An 18,820-nucleotide genomic window follows, 5' to 3' on the forward strand; every position below is an offset into this window, starting at 1 on the left:
ATTCTTTTTATGCAGCATAAAAACTGTATGGACAAGTATACATATATTGTATTTAACATATACTATAACATATTTAATATATATTGGTCAACCTGCCATCTGGGGGGAGAGGGTGGGGAGAAGGAGGAGGGAAAATTGGAACAAAAGGTTTTGCAAGGGTCAATGCTGAAAAATTACCCATGCATATCTCTTGTAAATAAAAAGCTATAATAATAAAAAATAAAATAAATAAATTCTGCATATACTCATGTAAATATGTTTTCTTCTTCTGTCCCTACTATCTCTGTTTATGAAGTAAGAGGAAAACTGCAAGATAAATTAAAATAAGGTGATTAGAAAGTAAGGTGCTTAGTAAGTAAGCTTTCTTTAGCTGATCTATTTAGCATATATGCAAGAACAGAAACCATTTAGGAGAGGAAGGGATTCCACAATGAAGACTCATTCTCAGATGAAGGCATCAGAAATTGGTCTTATAAAAGAATTTAGAGAGAAGAGCAAGACAGGGTTTAGATGGTTCCCTCTTCTTTAGTCCTTAATCAAAATGGTTAGGCATGGTCAGCTCCTGATACCAAATAAGTTCTATTAAAGGATTTGGCTAGTTGATGATAAGAGAGTATAGGACTAAGAGTCCTTATATCATTACACACTGGATACTTCTTTATTATGAATTATTAATCCATATCAATTTATGATTAAGAGAAAGCTCAGACAGTATGATGTTACTGGATTTATAGTTGGAAGCTTTTTATTTTTTTGGAACCTACGGAAGTTTTGCAGAATTTTTTATGCTCTAGATGAATAGCACTCTAGAATCCAGGGTCAGCTCCTCATCATGATGAAGTATCAACACAGGACTTTCTGGAGTTATCCTCCCCCTCCAAAAAAAAAAGATTACAAATAATATGAATAATCACTGACCCACAGATTTACTTTCTTATTCTTAGAAAATATAAAATGTGAAATAAGGCATACGGTTCTCCCTACCTTTATAAACAAAACAAAAACAAACATCTATATTAAAATGTTGGATTTAATGTTACATAATCCCATAGTTAGTTACTTCCTATATTGCAATATGCCAAAATACTTAAGATTCTAGTTGCATTCAGGGCAACCTTGATGAGGGTATTAAAAGGGAACTGGCAGACTTTCATGAGCAATATACCATAGCAGATCACATCCTTACCATTATAATTGTGAAAGGCATAAGGAATATAAAATTTCACTGTGCTTTGTGTTTATTGAATATAAAACAGTATTTGACTCAGTACAGCTAAGCATTAAAAGCTGTCCTCTAATTTGTCTCCCCTACTTATGTCAAATCATAAAATATAAAGATGTAGCAACAATTTTCTCTATATCTCTGATTATCATTATTATTTAGGGGAATAAAAGGGCAAACACACTTACTAAAGATGTTTAAGATTATGTTAGACAACACTGATCACAGAATTCAAGCAGGAGTTTGTACTTAGGGGCTATGGCATGATTTTCTGTGACCATATAAAGTCCCAAAATATGGCAGATTCTCTTAAGTGCAATTCACAATTAATCAACAGACTTTGACTTTATGTACACAGGAAGACCAAATGCATGAAAAATGGCTAATTCTTATATGCAGCTAGTTGGACAATATATAGAGCTTAACCATATATATGTGAGATACACAGTTCAAGTAGACAAAGTTATGAACCCAGAATTAAAAATGAAGAGGAGAACAGGCTAGCTGTTTTGAGGAAATCAGAAAATAATTTGCTACCTTCAAGCTTCTCCCTAAACCAAAGACTTATATTTTTAACATCAGGATTTTTCCTATAAAGATGTAGTCACAGAACTCCACAGTGTTTGAATAAATGAAATTAAAGATTCTTGATAAGTTAATGAAGAGGTATATAATGAATATAAGTAGGAGGCAAGACAATGATATATTGTGAATAAGTTATGAAGTAAGAGAAGTAGTATATGAGATGTCATTCAGAGAAATGTCTAACAATAGATAAATATATGTTGGTCATATTGCAATATCAAGAACCATCAGAGAGAAGCCTCATCTGCTTCACTATTATCCTCTGGGTAGATTCCCTATGGTGACTTTCTTAAAGGAGGTGGACAAGAGACACACCTGAGAAGGGAGAATGAATGGGATGTCATCTATATCACTGAAATAATAACAACATCAATGAGATTATGGAATCAATGAAGTATTGGAATATCAAGCAGAATGTAAGAACCAGACAGAGGTCATCTAGTATAATGCATAGAGAATCAAAATACAAAGAAGTCATCCAATTATACATAAATCTTTTTTGGTCATATCCTTAACATGATGTTGTCTTTTAAGGACAACAGTTCAGCAAGATGTTATTTGGTTAGAAATCATTGTATTAATTGATGCAGTTTATGGAGGCTGTGAGTCACAATATGAAATGTGTTGTGGAGGTTTGTGGATATTTCAATTCTTTTTAAACTTGTATCACTTATAAATTAATTCTTTATTACAGAGGTAGCAAAATCACTTAACAATTACATTAACTTTAATTTTGTCCTTTTATTCTCATTGCTCAGCTTCTTTATCACTTTATAAAGAGGAAAATTACTCTTAATATTTGCTTTCTTTTTGAATGAAAAAAAGTCTACAAGGGATCAAAAAGAAGAAACTAATTACCTAAATTGTAATGGAATAGTTTTTTTTTTTTACTTGCCTCCTAGAAACTGCAATGCCAAGCTGTTTGTGTATGATTTAGAACATAAATCTAAGGGAATAAAGTTCATAGGACAATGAAATTTTCCTTGTTTAGAGAAAAGACAGATGCTATAAATAGCCCTGGAAAGAGATAGTCTGCATAGGGCCTCAAAAACTATTGACAAGTAAATTAGTAAAGAAATTTGAATAGCTGTCAATCTGCCATGATTCTGCTCATATTGTCCAAATGCTTTATTTTAAAAAATATATTGTTTAATTAAAAGTCTATAATGAAATCTAAGTGAAAATTTGACTTTTAAAAATAGAGATATAAAACAATAAGGTAACATGGAATATTGTATGTAGTTTACGCTGAAAAAAATAATTCCACTTTTTGGTTTTCTGTAATCTACATGTTTTTAAAGAAAATAAGTACACATGATTTGATTCACTTAATTTAGGACTTTCTTCAGTATCCTTTTTATGCTCTTATTTATCCTTGCTAAGCACTTGAGAGAATTTCCTAAAAAGATTAAATAATATTCATGATTCTTTTTAAAAATTCCTATTTGGGAAAATGGTGTTTTTAATTTTTTTTATTTTTAATAATAGAATTTTATTATTAGAATACATGCAAATATAGATTCCAATTTACCCTTGCAAAACCTTGTGTTCCAAATTTTTCTCCCTCCCTTCCCCTCTCCATTCCCCTTATCTAGACAGCAAAAATTCCAATATATATTAAACATATGCAATTTTTCTATATATATTTCTACATTTATCATGCTGCATAAGAAAATCAGATCAAAAAGAAGAAAAAATAAGAAAGAAAAAAAGCAAACAACAAAACAGGTGAAAATACTGTGTTGTGATCTACCTTAAATCTCCATAGTTCTCTTTCTGGATGCAGATGGCTTGTCCCAATCACAAATCTATTAGAAGTGGCTGGAATCACGTCATTGTTGAAAAGAACCATGTCCACCAGAATTGTTCATCACATAATCTTGTTGTCATGTTCAATGTTCACTTGGTTCTACTCACTTCACTTAGCATCAGTTCATGTAAATCTCTTTAGGCCACTCTGAAATCATGCCGCTGATGATACAACAATATAATATTCATACACTATAACTTGTTTAATCATTCCCCATGGGCATCCACTCAGCAAGAATATTGGTTTTTTAATACATTATTGTAATTCAGAAGAATTAGAGTCATCTTAGATTCACAACTGAATTTAGAACTGATCCCAAATGCCAGATCTTACTCTGTTCCACCCTACAGCAATTCTGAGAAAATCTCTAAGCTAAAGCTTAGCTGTGGCTCCTATCTACGGTCTTCTTCCAAAGCAAGTAATAGGACCCTTTCTAAAATAGGAATTCATTGTACAATATGAATAACATATATGAGTCAGTTTAAAACACAAAAGATCTCATAAATATACATTAACAAATACAACCCTCCATCCAGTAATTATATTCTCTTGAGAGGCAAACCAGAATCATGAAACTGCTGAAATAGATGAGACTACCATATGAAAAAATACTCTAAATCATTATTGATCAGAGAAATGCAAATTAAGACAACTCTGAGGTACTACTTCACACCTCTCAGATTGACTAAAATGACAAAAATAATGATAAATATTGGAGGCAATGTGGGAAAACTGGGACACTAATGCATTGCTGATGGAGTTGTGAAATGATCCAATTATTCTGGAGAGCAATCTGTAACTATGCCTAAAGTTTAAGCCTAAAGGTTCCAAAGAGATCATAAAAGAGAGAAAAGGACCAACATGCAAAAATGTTTGTAGCAGCTCTTTTTGTAGTGACAAGGAGCTGGAAACTAAGTGGATGCCCATCAATTGGAGATGGCTGAATAAATTATGGTATATGAATTTAATTGAATACTATTGCTCTATAAGAAATGATAAGCAGGGTGATTTCAGAAAAATTTGGAAAGAGTTGTATGAATTGATGCTGAATGAAGAGAGCAGAACAAAGAGAATATTGTACAAAATAACAAGATTATGTGATGATCAATTGTAATGGACTTGGTTCTTTTTAATAATGTGATGATTCAAAACAATTTGAATAGACTTGTGATGGAAAGTGCTATCCATATCCACAGAGAGAACTATGGAGGCTGAATGTGGATCACATAATAGTATTTTCATCTTTGTTGTTGTTAGCTTGGTTTTTTTTTTTCTTTCTAGTGTTTTTTTCTCATTTGATCTGATTTTTCTTATACAGCATGACAAATATGGAAATATTCTTAAAAGAATTGCACATATTTAACCCCCATCAGATTGCAGATTTTTGGGGAAGGGTAAGATAAGAAATGGAGGGAGAAAAATTTGGAACACAAAGTTTTACAAAAATTAATGTTGAACACTATATATGTATTTGGAAAAATAAAATACTATTTACAAAAAAGAATTGAGACTTATTTCAATAAATTACTTGAAACTTCAGGATTTCAGCAACTTTCAAGGTCAAAAGATTTAATGAAGAGTCAAATATGGCCCAAGTTTCAGGATGATTTTATTGACATTCATCCCCACCCCCCTCACCCCCCCCACTCCCCCGACAAGAAGTATACTGTTACAGGAATCACCTCCTATAGGGCAGTTGATACATAACTCTGGAACTCCCCAATTCTAATCATTCAGGAGGGTAGTTACCAAAATAGTTTCTATTCTATTCACTGACCTATGTTCATAAAAGGAGGCAGGAAGAAGCAGCAAGCAGCCAGGAATTCACACTCTCTTAAACTAGCAAATATACTTGCACATAGCTATCTCTGTAACCTAGGAAAAAGGTTAAGAAATCCCCTTTCTCCTTTGCTTCTAGTTCAAGGGAAAACAAGCATTGAATTCATATGAAAAGAGGCTGACACGTTTTTGTTTTGGTTTGTGAACAGGTTTTCCTGATTTAATCTCTGCTAATCATCTGTCTCACAACCCCTCAGTTATTGATGTTGTTCCATTATTTCAGCAAAGTGCATGTGGCCAGAGAACATATCTCACAGAGAAAGGTCAGAACATATCAAGTTCATGAGACCTGTCAAGTTCATGAGACCATGTCCTATACAATGAGATCCTCACCCCACAAGATCATTCCTCTCATCATTCCCATGCAATGTGTTGTAGATTAAAAAGTCTCTGAGGTCTCTTTAAGTTCTACATCAATATTGTGATTGATCCATATACATTAATTCTTCTATTAGTTTGTAAATTTTATAGACTTTAATAATATAAACTTCCCTTTAACAATGAACATTTCATCCATCTCTCAATTATGAACAGAAAAAAGTGTCTGCCTTCTCTATTAACTATAATAATGGAGCAATAAATATTAATCTGAAAAAACTTTCTCCAGTCATGGATCATTTCTACATTCCTTTTTGTAAGACTTTGTATTCTAAATTTTTCTCCCTCCCTTACCTCCTCCCACCTCAAGGCAACAAGCAATATGATATAGATTATAAATATACAAACCTAATCATGGATCATTTCTAAGATATTTTGGATGATATGATAAATGTTATCTTTAAAAGAAGTGATTTTATAGTTCTGTTTGCAAACTAATATAAAAAGAATATTAAACCAAAATATAGAAGTAACAGCATAATTATATTTGCATTTCCTTCACAGCAAGCTAACAAAAATTAAGGGAGGAATTTTTAAAGAATCCACTTGAGAACTACTACAGATGAATATCTAAGAGATCTTTTCCCTCTTTACAAGACTAAAACAATAATTCTCTTGACATTGTTAGTGAAACTTTATAGATAAATTTCTGGATTGATAAATCTTTTTCATAGTTGAAATTCTTATCTAATCCGCATTTTTGTTAGGCATGTCAGTAATAGGGATTTTAGCTCACTCAATCAATTCAATAATTTTATTTTACATTGTAAAGATATTTGAATTTGCATTATGATATAAATAACAAACCCAAACATTAAATTAACGTGTTTTCAATGATTTTCTAAGAACATATACACACACACACACACACACACACACATATATATATATATATATACACACACACACACACACACACACACACACACAAACATACATGTTTATAGTTGCCTTGGTAGCTAGCAAGGCAATTTTGTAGCTTAAAACAAATTATACGTTATGAATAAAAAGTTTCAATTTTACTTTGAGAACCTTTCTGTCCCCACTGTCATCCTACTTCTTCTGTCTTATACTCCTTGAAAAGGAATCTTCAGTAGGTACTTTTATTTTCTCTATCATTCCACCAGAGCTACTCTCTCCAAAGCTACTAATGTTCTCTTAGTTGCCAAATCCAATATTTTTTTCTTTCCTCCAATTCTCCTTTACCATCCATATCTTTAAACATTTTTATCATTTTTATACAGATATTCTTTTCTCCTAAGTTTTCAGGACACCACTCTCTTTTGGTTCTCCTGTTACCTATCTGACCACTCCTCCATTTCCTTTAACCATAAGTTTACCTCAGTATTCTGTCCTAAGCCCTCTTTTTACCCCCTATATTGTACTTCACTTGATGATCTCATCAGCTCACATGGATTTAATTACCATCTCTGAGGTAAGAATGCTCAAATCTACTCTATCCTGTCCCAAACTTTATGCAGACTTTCAATCTTGTATCTCCAATTGTTTTTCAGATATCTCAAACTGGATTCCCCTAGACATCTTAAACTCACTATGTCCAAAACAGAATTAATTTTATTTTTTCCTAAACCCTTTTCTCTATTACCTTCCCTAGTACACCCTAAAGAACACCACCATCCCAAAGAGGATAGAGATCTCAATACTGTTTTATCTAATGACCTAACTTCAAATCTCAACTAAAATTCCATCTATCCAATACTTCCTAATTCTAATGCCTTCCCTCTATTAATTTTTCCTATATATAACTTATATATTTTTGCTTAAATATTGACTCCCTCATTAGATTATAAGCTCTTTGAGGACAGAGACTGTGTTATTTTCTTGTTTTGTGTGTGTCAGTACTCAGCAAAGTGTCCAGAAAACAATAGGTGCTTAATGTTTATTGACTGATTTTCTCTTTACCTTAATCAGTACCAGAAAGTGCTAATGCTTACCATTTTGCTCTGTAGTTTGAGATGAAGCTATACTAAACTTCCTTCCTTTCCTTTTATTTTTAAAGATAAAAAGAATTCGATGGAAATAACATAGAAGTAAATTAATTAAATAATGTCATTTTAATTATATTGATATTGCCAAGCCTTGATAAAATATGTATCAAATTATTTAGGTCTTTGTTTATATAAAATTATTTTTATAATTATATCATACATTTGTCTTGGTAGACAGACTCCCCTATATTTTATATATCCTTTATTTTAAGTGGAATTTATCTATCTCTCCTGTTATCAACAGAACAGCAGATACTTTATTTGAGTTTATATCTTGCTATTTTGCCAAAGTTTAAATTAATTTTAGTTGAATCTAGATTTCTCTAAGAAACTGTCACATCATCTACAAAAAACAATAATTCTGTTTTTTCCTGTGCTTTCTTTCTTAATTTCCATTTTAACTTATATTTTTGTGGTTAGCATCTGTAAAATTAAATGTGATACATTTATTTCATCCTGACCTTATTAAGAGAGGTATCTAAAGTTTCTCTATTATAGATAAAGTAAGTAATCTCTTTCTTTTAGAGAATGTTCAAAATAGTAAGAGAAATGCCCTTTATGGTTTCCATGTTTTTTGTTTTTTGTTTTTTTAACAGAAATGATTCAATTTTATCAAAACTTTTTTTCACGGTTTCATATAATCCTGTGGTTTTTAATTTTTCCTTTATTTCTTGTTTGTTACAAATTCTCCTATTTTCACTTTTGATACTGGTTTTGCATTTTATATTTAAAAGCAAATTTGCTATTTTTTTTGTTGTTTCTAAAAAGCTTCTAGTTTTACTTACAAATTCAATAATGCATTTGCTACTACTTTTCTTAATCTATTCTTTTGGTTTTTAGGATTTCTATTTTTGTTTTCAGTTTGGGTTTTTAATTTGTGGAGAAGGAGGAGGAGGATTCGTATGCCCATTTCATTGATTCCTTTTTCTCTTTTGCTGATGCAAGTATTTAGTAATTCAAATATTCCCCTAGGAGTTGCTTTAGCTTCATCTCAAAATTTTGAGATGTTGTCAAATTGTCCTATTTTCATACAATTACTCATTGTTTTTATGGCATTCTGTGACTCACCAATTCTTTAGGTTTAAGATTTAATCTTTTCTTCAAAAACCGATCAATTATTGTATTTATTGTTTTGTGTTTATATTTTGTGAAATGTTTATGTTTTGTTAAATGTTTAGCTCTGCTTTTCTGCATTTGTTTATGAGGTTTCTGTGATTAGCTTTTAAAAAGGGGACAATTATAGATTAGAAATATATATATTTATATTTTCCTTTAATATCTATCACAGATCAAACATTTTAGCTCTTCTAATATTCTATTCAGAATTTTTAAAAATGTATATTATTATTTGTTATTTGTTGAGGCCTTATAGTATAAAAAAAGTTAAGTTTGGAGATAGAAGCCCTCAGTTTAAAGTGAAGCTCTTTTATGCCATCTATATGATTTTAGGCAAATTACTTAATCTCTTTGGGCCTCATCATCTCAACTGTGACATGAAGAGGTTCAGCTATTTGCTTATTAAGATCTATTCAAGTTCAAATTATGATCCTAAATTTTTCTTTTTCTTTTTTTTTTTTTTTAGATCTGAAAGACCTATGCTATCACTAAATTTTTTTTTCTATTTCTCTAATTTGGTTAATTTTTCCTTAACTAATTTAAATGCCATCTTTTATGCATCCCTAGTATCATAATTGCTATTTATCTTTTTGTTTGTTTGTTTGTTTGTTTAGTCATTCCTCCATGCTCTGAGAAAACAGGTCACTTGCTTACTTAATAATTTTTGGAGCTGACCTTATGGGCCTGAGACCTCTGGAAGATGTCCCATGCACTCTTTTCCTGGGTGAGGAAATAAATCTAAGATCTGCTCTGGGCTAACGCTTGTTGAGCTTTGAATTTCAAATTATGATAAATCTCTATTCTATGCTCAGAATAGCTGGCCTAGATTAGATTGGAGTCCAAGATAGTCCATGTGCTATAGGCTTAGCTTGGGGTTTTGGACATTGAGTCATGGCTTTTGGCCCTTCTAGTAAAACCAGTAACTATTGGTCTAGGAGAGGGGCTAAGTCCATGACTGGCTCAAGACTGGCCCATCTTGGGACTCAGGATGCCCTCATTCAGCAATCTACAGCTTTGGCATGGGCCCAAGCTTTTCTATGATTAGCTCTGGATATAGCCATGTTGTTGTCTTAGCTCCGAGCTCTGTCCATCATATACTAATTTTCCTGGCCACATTCACCTAAACTGAATTTTCAATGTGTAATTTTAGAATACAAAGATGATCCACTGTAGTTTCTCATTTAATTTTTTTCATAATTATTCAGTCCAGTATTCTCACTAGATTGTTGCTGGAGTAACAATGGAAAGACTTCTTGGAGATCTCCTTAAATATTAAGGTTTCAAATGTGTTTCTTGTAAATAGCTTACTGTCAGATTATGTTTTATAATTCATTTCACTATTCTCTATTTTATATTTCTCTATTTATACTCATTTTACTATATATGTGTATATGCATCTACACACATACTTATATGCTTATATATACCACTCATGTTCAACAGAGAGAGTTCAACTCTTTGTATATGCCCATGTGTGCATGCATATGTGTGTATATGTATAATATATATACACAACACTCACATTGTATTGGGTGAGAAAACATACAATTATGTACATGCCAGAAAAAGACATGAAAATTGAAAGTAAATTAAATGCAAAGGCATTGGAGACCCTATGGAAAAAGGTTCTCTTTTTCTTGTTTAATATTGTGTACATTTCAGTTTGAAAGTCAATGTAAAATATCTGGGCAGAAAAAAATCTAACTTGTCTGAATTTACTGAAAGTATCAAATTATCAGTGTTATTCACATATAGGAAAATGTGGATCTCTATATCTGAAAAGAATGCTGGAAAAATGAGACATCCTCCCCTAATTTGATTACTTCTAAAGGAGTCACGGTCAAATGAAGGGGGAAAAAAGGAATGTTAGACCAAATGCCTTATAAGTTGTATAATTATGAGAGGTAGGTTATGGGAACAGATTTCATATGAAAAAGTTGGAGAGACTTATCTGGATAAGAGAGAAGATGACTGCATCCCATTTTGTAGCATTTTTATGTTGACAGGTAATCAAAATAATGCCAAGAGGGCTGAAAACACTGTCATCAGTGATGACCATATTGGTTGTCTAATTAATTTAGGATCTACTTCTGAATCTCTGCTAATCTTACATAAACCAGTATGGGAATGTGTAAGGCCAAGTCTTGTCTCTCTGAAGCAAAATGAAAGCTGGTACATTAATTAGGAGGCTATTGAAGCAGTTTGGATGAAAGGTGATGAGGGCTTGATCTAAGATAGAAGCTTTATAATTAGAAAGAAATAGTCAGACACTAGAAATGTTGTGGAGATAGAATTAATAAGATTTGGCAAGTGACTGAGAAATGTGAGATTCAGTATGGCACAGCAGAAAGGTTCAACACTAGAATAAATCCAACATGAACTATTCAGTGTGGTTTCACACTTAGGGGTGTTGCTTTTTAAGTAATTCTCCAGGGAAGGTAGATGGCAGGCAGACAGTTGACCACCAAGTAGAAACTTTCCATGATAGGCTATAAAGCTTGTCTTGTACAACTCCTTCTAGACATTTGGGGTAGTTCCCTTGCAATGGAGATAGTTGTCTACAACCTCAATGACTGTACTGGAGGTGGAACATCTAGTTACTTCCATTGCTGAATAGCATCTACTAGTGGATGTGAGAGCCCTCAATTGCTATGGATGACAATTTTTCTGTTAGCTGAGGCTGAGGAAGATTGAGGCTGGGTAATAGATCAGAATAACATTTGAAAAAGGTTCATCTAAGTTGCAGAATCAGCCTTGTGAAGAGGTTTATACAGGAGTTTTAAATATTTTGAAACATTTTTTCCCTATTGGGGAAAACAAAAGCTCAAAGAACTTGTGTTGTATCCCTACCCTCCCCCAACCAGGTTACCAGGTTTACTTTATGTATTTATTCTTTGCTGTTTCCACAGATTTCTCCTTTTAATGAACCAGTCTCAAGTAGAAAATGAGTAAGTTGGACTATTTTAATATCTAAGGCCTTTCAAACATTATTTGTATTCCAAAGTGTATAAGTACCAAATGAGCATATGACATGTTACTAAGCAACAACTTTTTGAAGAATTATATAATTTAAATTCTTTTGATTCCACTTTGCTAATTTTAACCCTATTCACTTATTCACTATTTTTATAAGCTATTGAATACCACCATAAGAAGGTGGTTCAGGAGTAGCAAGACATTGTGTTATGGATTATAACTCAATATGACAGCTTTCTCTTTCCTTTACATTCATTGCTGAATTAAATATCTTAGATGTTAAATCACCATAATGCTAAAAATGGTAGTATTACTTTCAATAATAATTATCAGTAATAAAATGTGACTACAAGTGTAAATTTAATGGTGAAAGAGGATTCTTATTGGGCATTTAAGACTGGATTGACTCTGTTTATGCTAGGACAGTAGGAGGAAGTATATTTCTTGGCTGTGGACAGTCCTGCTTGTATGTTATTTGGCATCCTCCTGCTCCCAATTGACATGAGACAAGGAAGCTGTCACTGTATTCTGACATGGCCAGAAATCATCTGACCACTGCTACTTGGGGTAGGAGAAAGGCTATTCATCCTGCAAAGTATCTCTTTTTAGAAATCTTCTTCAATTGTGATTAACAAAAGTAACACAACCCATTAACACCAACAGATCCATTCCTCCACTCTGTTCACAACAATCAAGAAAGAACATTCTCTCCTATGTGTTTTCACTGCGTGAGAGAAGGAATCTCAGCACTAAATTCTCAGAGACAGTCTAGTAGTCCCAGTGTGCAGACACTTATCAGAAGCTCTTAGCAAATCCCACCAGTTCTATCCTAGCTCCTTGCTTTCTTTTTGCTGCCCATATGGAAATAGACCACTGTCACTTCTATCCTTGCCATTGTGAATCCCATTTTTCTAGGAGCATAAGGATATATTTTGTCTTCTGTGAGAATCACAGATAGTCACAAAGGGCCACTTGAGAAAAAGCTCCAAGTAATGTAGGAAAAAATAATATTTCTGAGCATCCTGAGTATGAAACCACAAAGAGTTCTTACTTAATAGAAAACTTGTAGCAAGCTGTAAATTCAGCTTCCTTCGAATGGCAACTGATGAAAATATAGTTCCAGGTACACAAACAGTGCAACTGTTCTCTACCTGCTGAGTGTCTATGTTTTCCCTATATCTCAGTTTCTCTGCTGCAGAAATGATAATACTGATTATAACTGCAATCTCTTGTCCTGCGTGAGATGTTGGCTGAGCTCAACCCGAGTTAATTTCCTGCCAGCTCCTCTCTTCTGAAGATCTACTGATTTCTGTTGCTAATTTTTATTATTTTGAAACAATGACCTTCCTAACCTTCTATGTTTAACAACTGTTTTTACTACTTAAATCATTTACTTTTTATATTGGATAAGGAGATTTTATTTTTTTCCTCCTCCAAATCTGACAATCCCACCACATTTACCACCCTAAATCTGTTTATTCAGGAAATGAGGTAGACAAATCACAGTCACTCATAGCAAGCCTCCTGACACTATAGTCTTTCTACCTATTCTAATACAATTCCAAGAAAGAAGTTGGTCTTTGCTATTGAAGGAAAAAGTATTTTTGTTGAATTAATGTAGGGCTGTGCTGTCAGCAGGTGGTGGTAGCTTTCTTAAGACCCTGAGCTCAGAGTATGCATTTTTAAAAGAATGAAAATGTGTGTGACTACATAAAAACATTTTTAAACAGTGGTTATTTAATAAATTCATCTAAACCTGTGGTGAGGTTGATTCTTAGATACTAATAGGCCTAATTCACATTCACAGGATGACAATCCCTAAGAATGTATTTTACCTGTATTGCAAGTGCACGAGCTACAAGACCTCTAAGATATTGTAAGGGATCTTCTGGGCCTTCCCACTTGCTCTGCCATATTAGAGGACACTGCAAATAAAAAAGTCACAATTAATTTAATAGTAATCTTTTGATTTCAATATTACAGATGGAAAAACTACTAAAGATCTATTATAATAGACATTTCACTAAAAACATAATAGTTTTTACATTCACAATCTCTCTCATCTGACAACTTCTCTCCATTCATGCCTTCATCACCCCTCATCCATACTGCAATATTCTCTTGATTTGTCTCCTTGCCTCAAATATTTTCCTATTTCAGTAGATCATACACACCTGTTGCCAAAGTAATTTTCTTTAAATCCCACTATGACCACATAATTCAATTCAAATAACTCCAGTGGTTTCCTATTTCCTCCAGGATATTTAGCTTTCAAAGCAATGCGCAATCTGCTATTCATCTATACCTTTACAGCTTCAATGGATATACGTCTTCTTTCCACATGATGAAAAAATCATCAAAAATGACCTTTTTGTTTTACACCAGAAAATTCACTTTCTTGCCTTTTCTTCATGTATGGAATATACTCCCTCCTTACCACCATCTTATAGAGTCACTTCTTCTTTTAAAATGTAGTTCAAAAACTATTTTTTTAAAAGGTCAAATGGTTAAATGATTTAGGCATTTAGAGTGATAGCAAATTATGACAGCAAGGATTAGTTCAGCTATCAGATCTTTGGATAAGGTAAGGATTTATGGCCAAAAATGAACTACAGAACATTATGTCATGCAAAACTTTGATTACATTAAACAAAACTACAAAAGCAAGACTAGAAAGTAGAAAGTATTATGGAGAGAATATAGAAGTAGAAAGTGGGAAAAAATTTTTACAACCAGTGTTTCTGATAAAGAAATATATATAAAAGAACTTTATCAAATTTAGGAGTCATTCTCCAATTGATAAAGAGTCAAAGAATATGTGCAATTTATAGATGAAGAAATTATAGTCATTAGTAGTCATATGGAAAAAGGATGTAAATCGCTACTGATTATAGTAATTCAAATTAAAACTACTCTGAGATACCATCTCACATCTCTCAGATTTGCTAAGATGACTAGAAAAGATAACGATATATATATATATATATATATATATATATATATATATATATATATATATATATATATATATATACATATGTATATAAAACAAAAAATGAAGAACTAGAGAGCATTATGAAATGCAAAATATACAACTTTGACTACATTAAATTTAAAAAGAACTACCTTAGAAAGGAAAATTTTTCTGACCTCATCAACTGTTAAAGCCCAAATTTTGTTGTATTTTATATACATTTGTATTTATGCTGTATATATTTATGTATGTGCTAGCTGTCTACATGATAAACTCCTTGTGAGTAGGAAATGTTTTATTCTGTGTATTTGTACAAATGACACCTAGCACAATGGTGAGAAGCACTTAATACTTACTGGATGATACTGCTACAAAAGCATATTACTTTAACTTTACTACTTTGACATCTATATTCTCTCCATAATACTAAAATTATGTTTGCAATTCATAGAATAAATACATTAATCTAAGAGAAATGCTCATTATTGGTAGCCTGAAGAGAAATAGAAAGATATATTGTAGATATAAATATGGAACATGATATGCGGGAGGAAAGACCTCATAAATGACACATATAAACAAAAAGTAAGGTAAGCTGGTCATGTTATCAGAATGAGGGGCAATGGTTACACTGTTTTAAGTATTACAGTAGTATTCTCAAGAGATTAAAATACTTAGTGGAAGGTCATCAGATCAAAAGGAGTCTCTGAAAACATGGACATCATGCAAGATGAAAAGACAGACAAGCAATACAGTATGGTGTTTTCAGTTTAACCTACTATGTCATATTATTCTGAGGCAGAAAATTCATGAAGGCAGGAACTGTCTTCTTATTTTCACATTTCCCTTAGTATGTGAACAGATAGCTTTGAAAACAGTAAGCACTCTTTCTTCCCTTCAAAATACATTTCAATTTAATATTTTTATATTATAAACTGTGATGGACTTGGCTCTTCTTAGTAATGTGATAATTCAAAAATAATTCCAATAGACTTGGGATGGAAAATGTTATCCATATCCAGAGAGAGAACTATGGAGATTGAATATGGATTGAAGCACAATATATTCACTTTTTTTGTTTTATTATTTGTTTGTTTCTTTCTTTTTCTTTCTTGTTTTTTTTTTTTCTCTTTTGGTTTGATTTTTCTTGTACAACATGACAAATATGGTAAATATATTTAAAAGGAATGTACATATTTAACCCCTATCAAATTTCTTGCTGTCTTAAGGAAGGGGAATAAAGGAGGGAGGGAGAAAAATTTGGAACACAAAAGTTTTTAAAAAATGAATGTTGGAAATTTTATATAAATATATATATATATATATATATATATATACTTGGAAAAATAAAATATTATTAAGGAAAAAGATTTTAGCTATCGTTTATGTAGAATTAATTCTACAGTTAATCTATCTACAAAGACTTTATAGTCTTTATTACTTTATAGTCATAGTCATTAATTATAAACATCACACATTGTATATGTGAATTACAAGCAATCCTCCAAATCTGATTAACATTTTAATGAAACAATTGTCATTCAGTTTTCAATATAGTAATAAAGATAAGAAAAATCAAAATATGATTTACATTTTAAGTTATTGCTGAAAAAATTTCAAAGACCATGTATATTTTTATTATTATTCTTTAAGAAAAATTTATTTGGGGAGGATTCTGGAAGACAGTAGGTCAGAAAATTTCAAGCTTTCCAGATTTCCCTCTCGAACAAAACAAAACTGTACCTCAGGGAAAATAGACTGATGAAAAAGCAAACAGGACTTGGGGCAGAATAGAAGTTTCCTTAAGAAAGGACAATGGGAAAAAATGGCTACATGCCCAGAAAAAAGGCTTCAAAAATCCAATGAGGAACTGAAGAAAAACTGAAAAAAAGGAAGAAAGGAAAGAAAAAAGGAAGGAAGAAACATCCAAGGGAAAAAAAAAAAAAGATTATGAAAAAAAGTTAACCAATCAGAAAAAGGAGACTTAAAGAAGAAAATATTTTGAAATCTAGAATTGAGTAAGGGGAAGCTAGTGAAGCTATAAGATAATAACAAATAACAAAATAAAATATAAAGAACCCTGCAGTCCACTCGTGGCAGGAGCCCTAAAATATGGTATCCTTCTGGCCAAGTAAGGGTTCCTGTCTGCCCAGCGACCAGCTCTGGCCCTGGTATCTTTCTACGTTTTCCCTAATTTCCAAACCCCTACAATAAACCTTTTTTTTATCAATCTAGGTTTTCGGGCCTGTAAATTCCTTTACAGGAGACTCTGTGCCGTTACTAGACTGCATTTAACTACATATCCTTGTGCAGAACCAAAAGGGATTCCCCCTTTCCTAACTCTCGTCACCATGACACAATAATGAAAGAAAGAAATAAAATTGTCCTGAATTGATAGAAGATGAGAAAAAAGTAGAAACAGAAAAAATCCACAAATCATTACCTCAAAGATATCTTATAAGGAAAAGACATAGGAATATCATTGCTAAATTTTGAAACTGCCAGATCAAAGAGAAAATTTTACAGGGGAAAAAAATTCAAATATGCTGGAACTTCAATTACAATTGTACAGGATTTGTCAGCAGCTAAAATAAAAAACCACAAGTCCTGTTATAATACATATTGACCAGCTAAAGAACTAGGCCTGTGGCCAAAAATATCATATCCAGCAAAACTAACCATACTATTGAACAAAAAAAATGGATATCTGACCAACTTGCAGCTTTTCAGGTCTTTGTCTTAACCAAACCTGAACTCAACAGAAAATTAAACATATAAGAGCTAACATCAAAGATTAACTTCAAGGAACCCAACAAGGATGAAATATTTATGTTTTTACATGGAAATGTATGCTATATGTTTAAGATTGATATCAGCAATTGGGTAGCTCAAAAGATATTAGAGCAGAACTAAATATGATCTCACTCTAAAAAACAAAATTGTCTAGGAAAAGGTAAAAATACTAATTATGCTAAACAAATGAGGTAAGGAAGAAGAACCAACACAAAGCCACTATAGGAGGGCTGGTATTTCTGAGAACCTACTCACATCAGGAATGGGTTTGAGAAATATATGTGTGTGTGTGTGTGTATGTGTGTGTGTGTGTGTGTGTGTGTGTGTGTGTGTGTGTATATGTGTGTGTGTGTATATAATATCAAGGGTATAGCACCCTCCGAAATCTATAAAGAAATAAAAGGGAGTAGGATAAGATAGGGTCTAGAAGTGTGTGCAGATTTATGCCAGGGGAATGGGATAAAGAATTCACAAATGCAGAGCATATCCATTAGGTTTTGTCCCTTGTGAATTGGCTCGAGCTTTACCTAGTTTGGATTAGCAAAATCTTGTACTTCCTAAACAATGCATGGAAATACCAAGTCTTCCTAAGGGCATTTAAAAAGACTGAACTTTAGAAAATAGCAGAAAAATACTCTCCAGAGTTTCTGAGCTGGAAGGAATCTCAGAGAATCCTCTCTAAAGATATCCACATATTTAGTCAAATTATGCTTGAAAACTTCCAATGAGGAAGAAATTATTATCTCCAAAATGGAGAACTATAATGTCCTTCTCTAAAATGTAATCTCTAAAATGTAAACCTGGGAGCAGGTTTCTTGGGAGGCTTCTGGAGGCAGCCTTAGTTTCAGTTCAAAGTAATCACCCCAAATTCCACTTAATACCTTGTTTCAAGTTCTGGCCCATAACATCTCCTTATAGTATCAGATCAATCATACTGAAATGAACCATGCTAAATTAGATAATTATTGTCTCTATCAATTCTGCTGACTTTAAGAATCCTAAAAGAGAACAACCTATTTTGGAATTGGGCGATAATGAAGTTTCTTTTTACCTCAAGCCTCAATTTTCTTCTTTGTATCTCCCCCATTTTATCTCATTCTGCCCTCAGAGAGCAAGCA

General features: G+C 32.4%; 1 protein-coding gene across 3 annotated transcripts in view; it reads right to left on the reverse strand.

The window, feature by feature from the left end:
• DYNC2H1 (dynein cytoplasmic 2 heavy chain 1) overlaps nt 1-18,820 on the reverse strand; it is a 394,253-nt gene that overhangs the window by 52,507 nt on the left and 322,926 nt on the right. For all 3 annotated transcript variants that reach the window (XM_074304391.1, XM_074304390.1, XM_074304389.1), the window contains one exon: nt 13,771-13,860. In XM_074304391.1, the coding sequence (XP_074160492.1) occupies nt 13,771-13,860 (90 nt within the window). The remainder of the gene's footprint in view (nt 1-13,770; nt 13,861-18,820) is intronic.

The sequence above is a fragment of the Sminthopsis crassicaudata genome, chromosome 3 (genome assembly GCF_048593235.1).
Source record: "Sminthopsis crassicaudata isolate SCR6 chromosome 3, ASM4859323v1, whole genome shotgun sequence".
Classification (NCBI taxonomy): domain Eukaryota; kingdom Metazoa; phylum Chordata; class Mammalia; order Dasyuromorphia; family Dasyuridae; genus Sminthopsis; species Sminthopsis crassicaudata.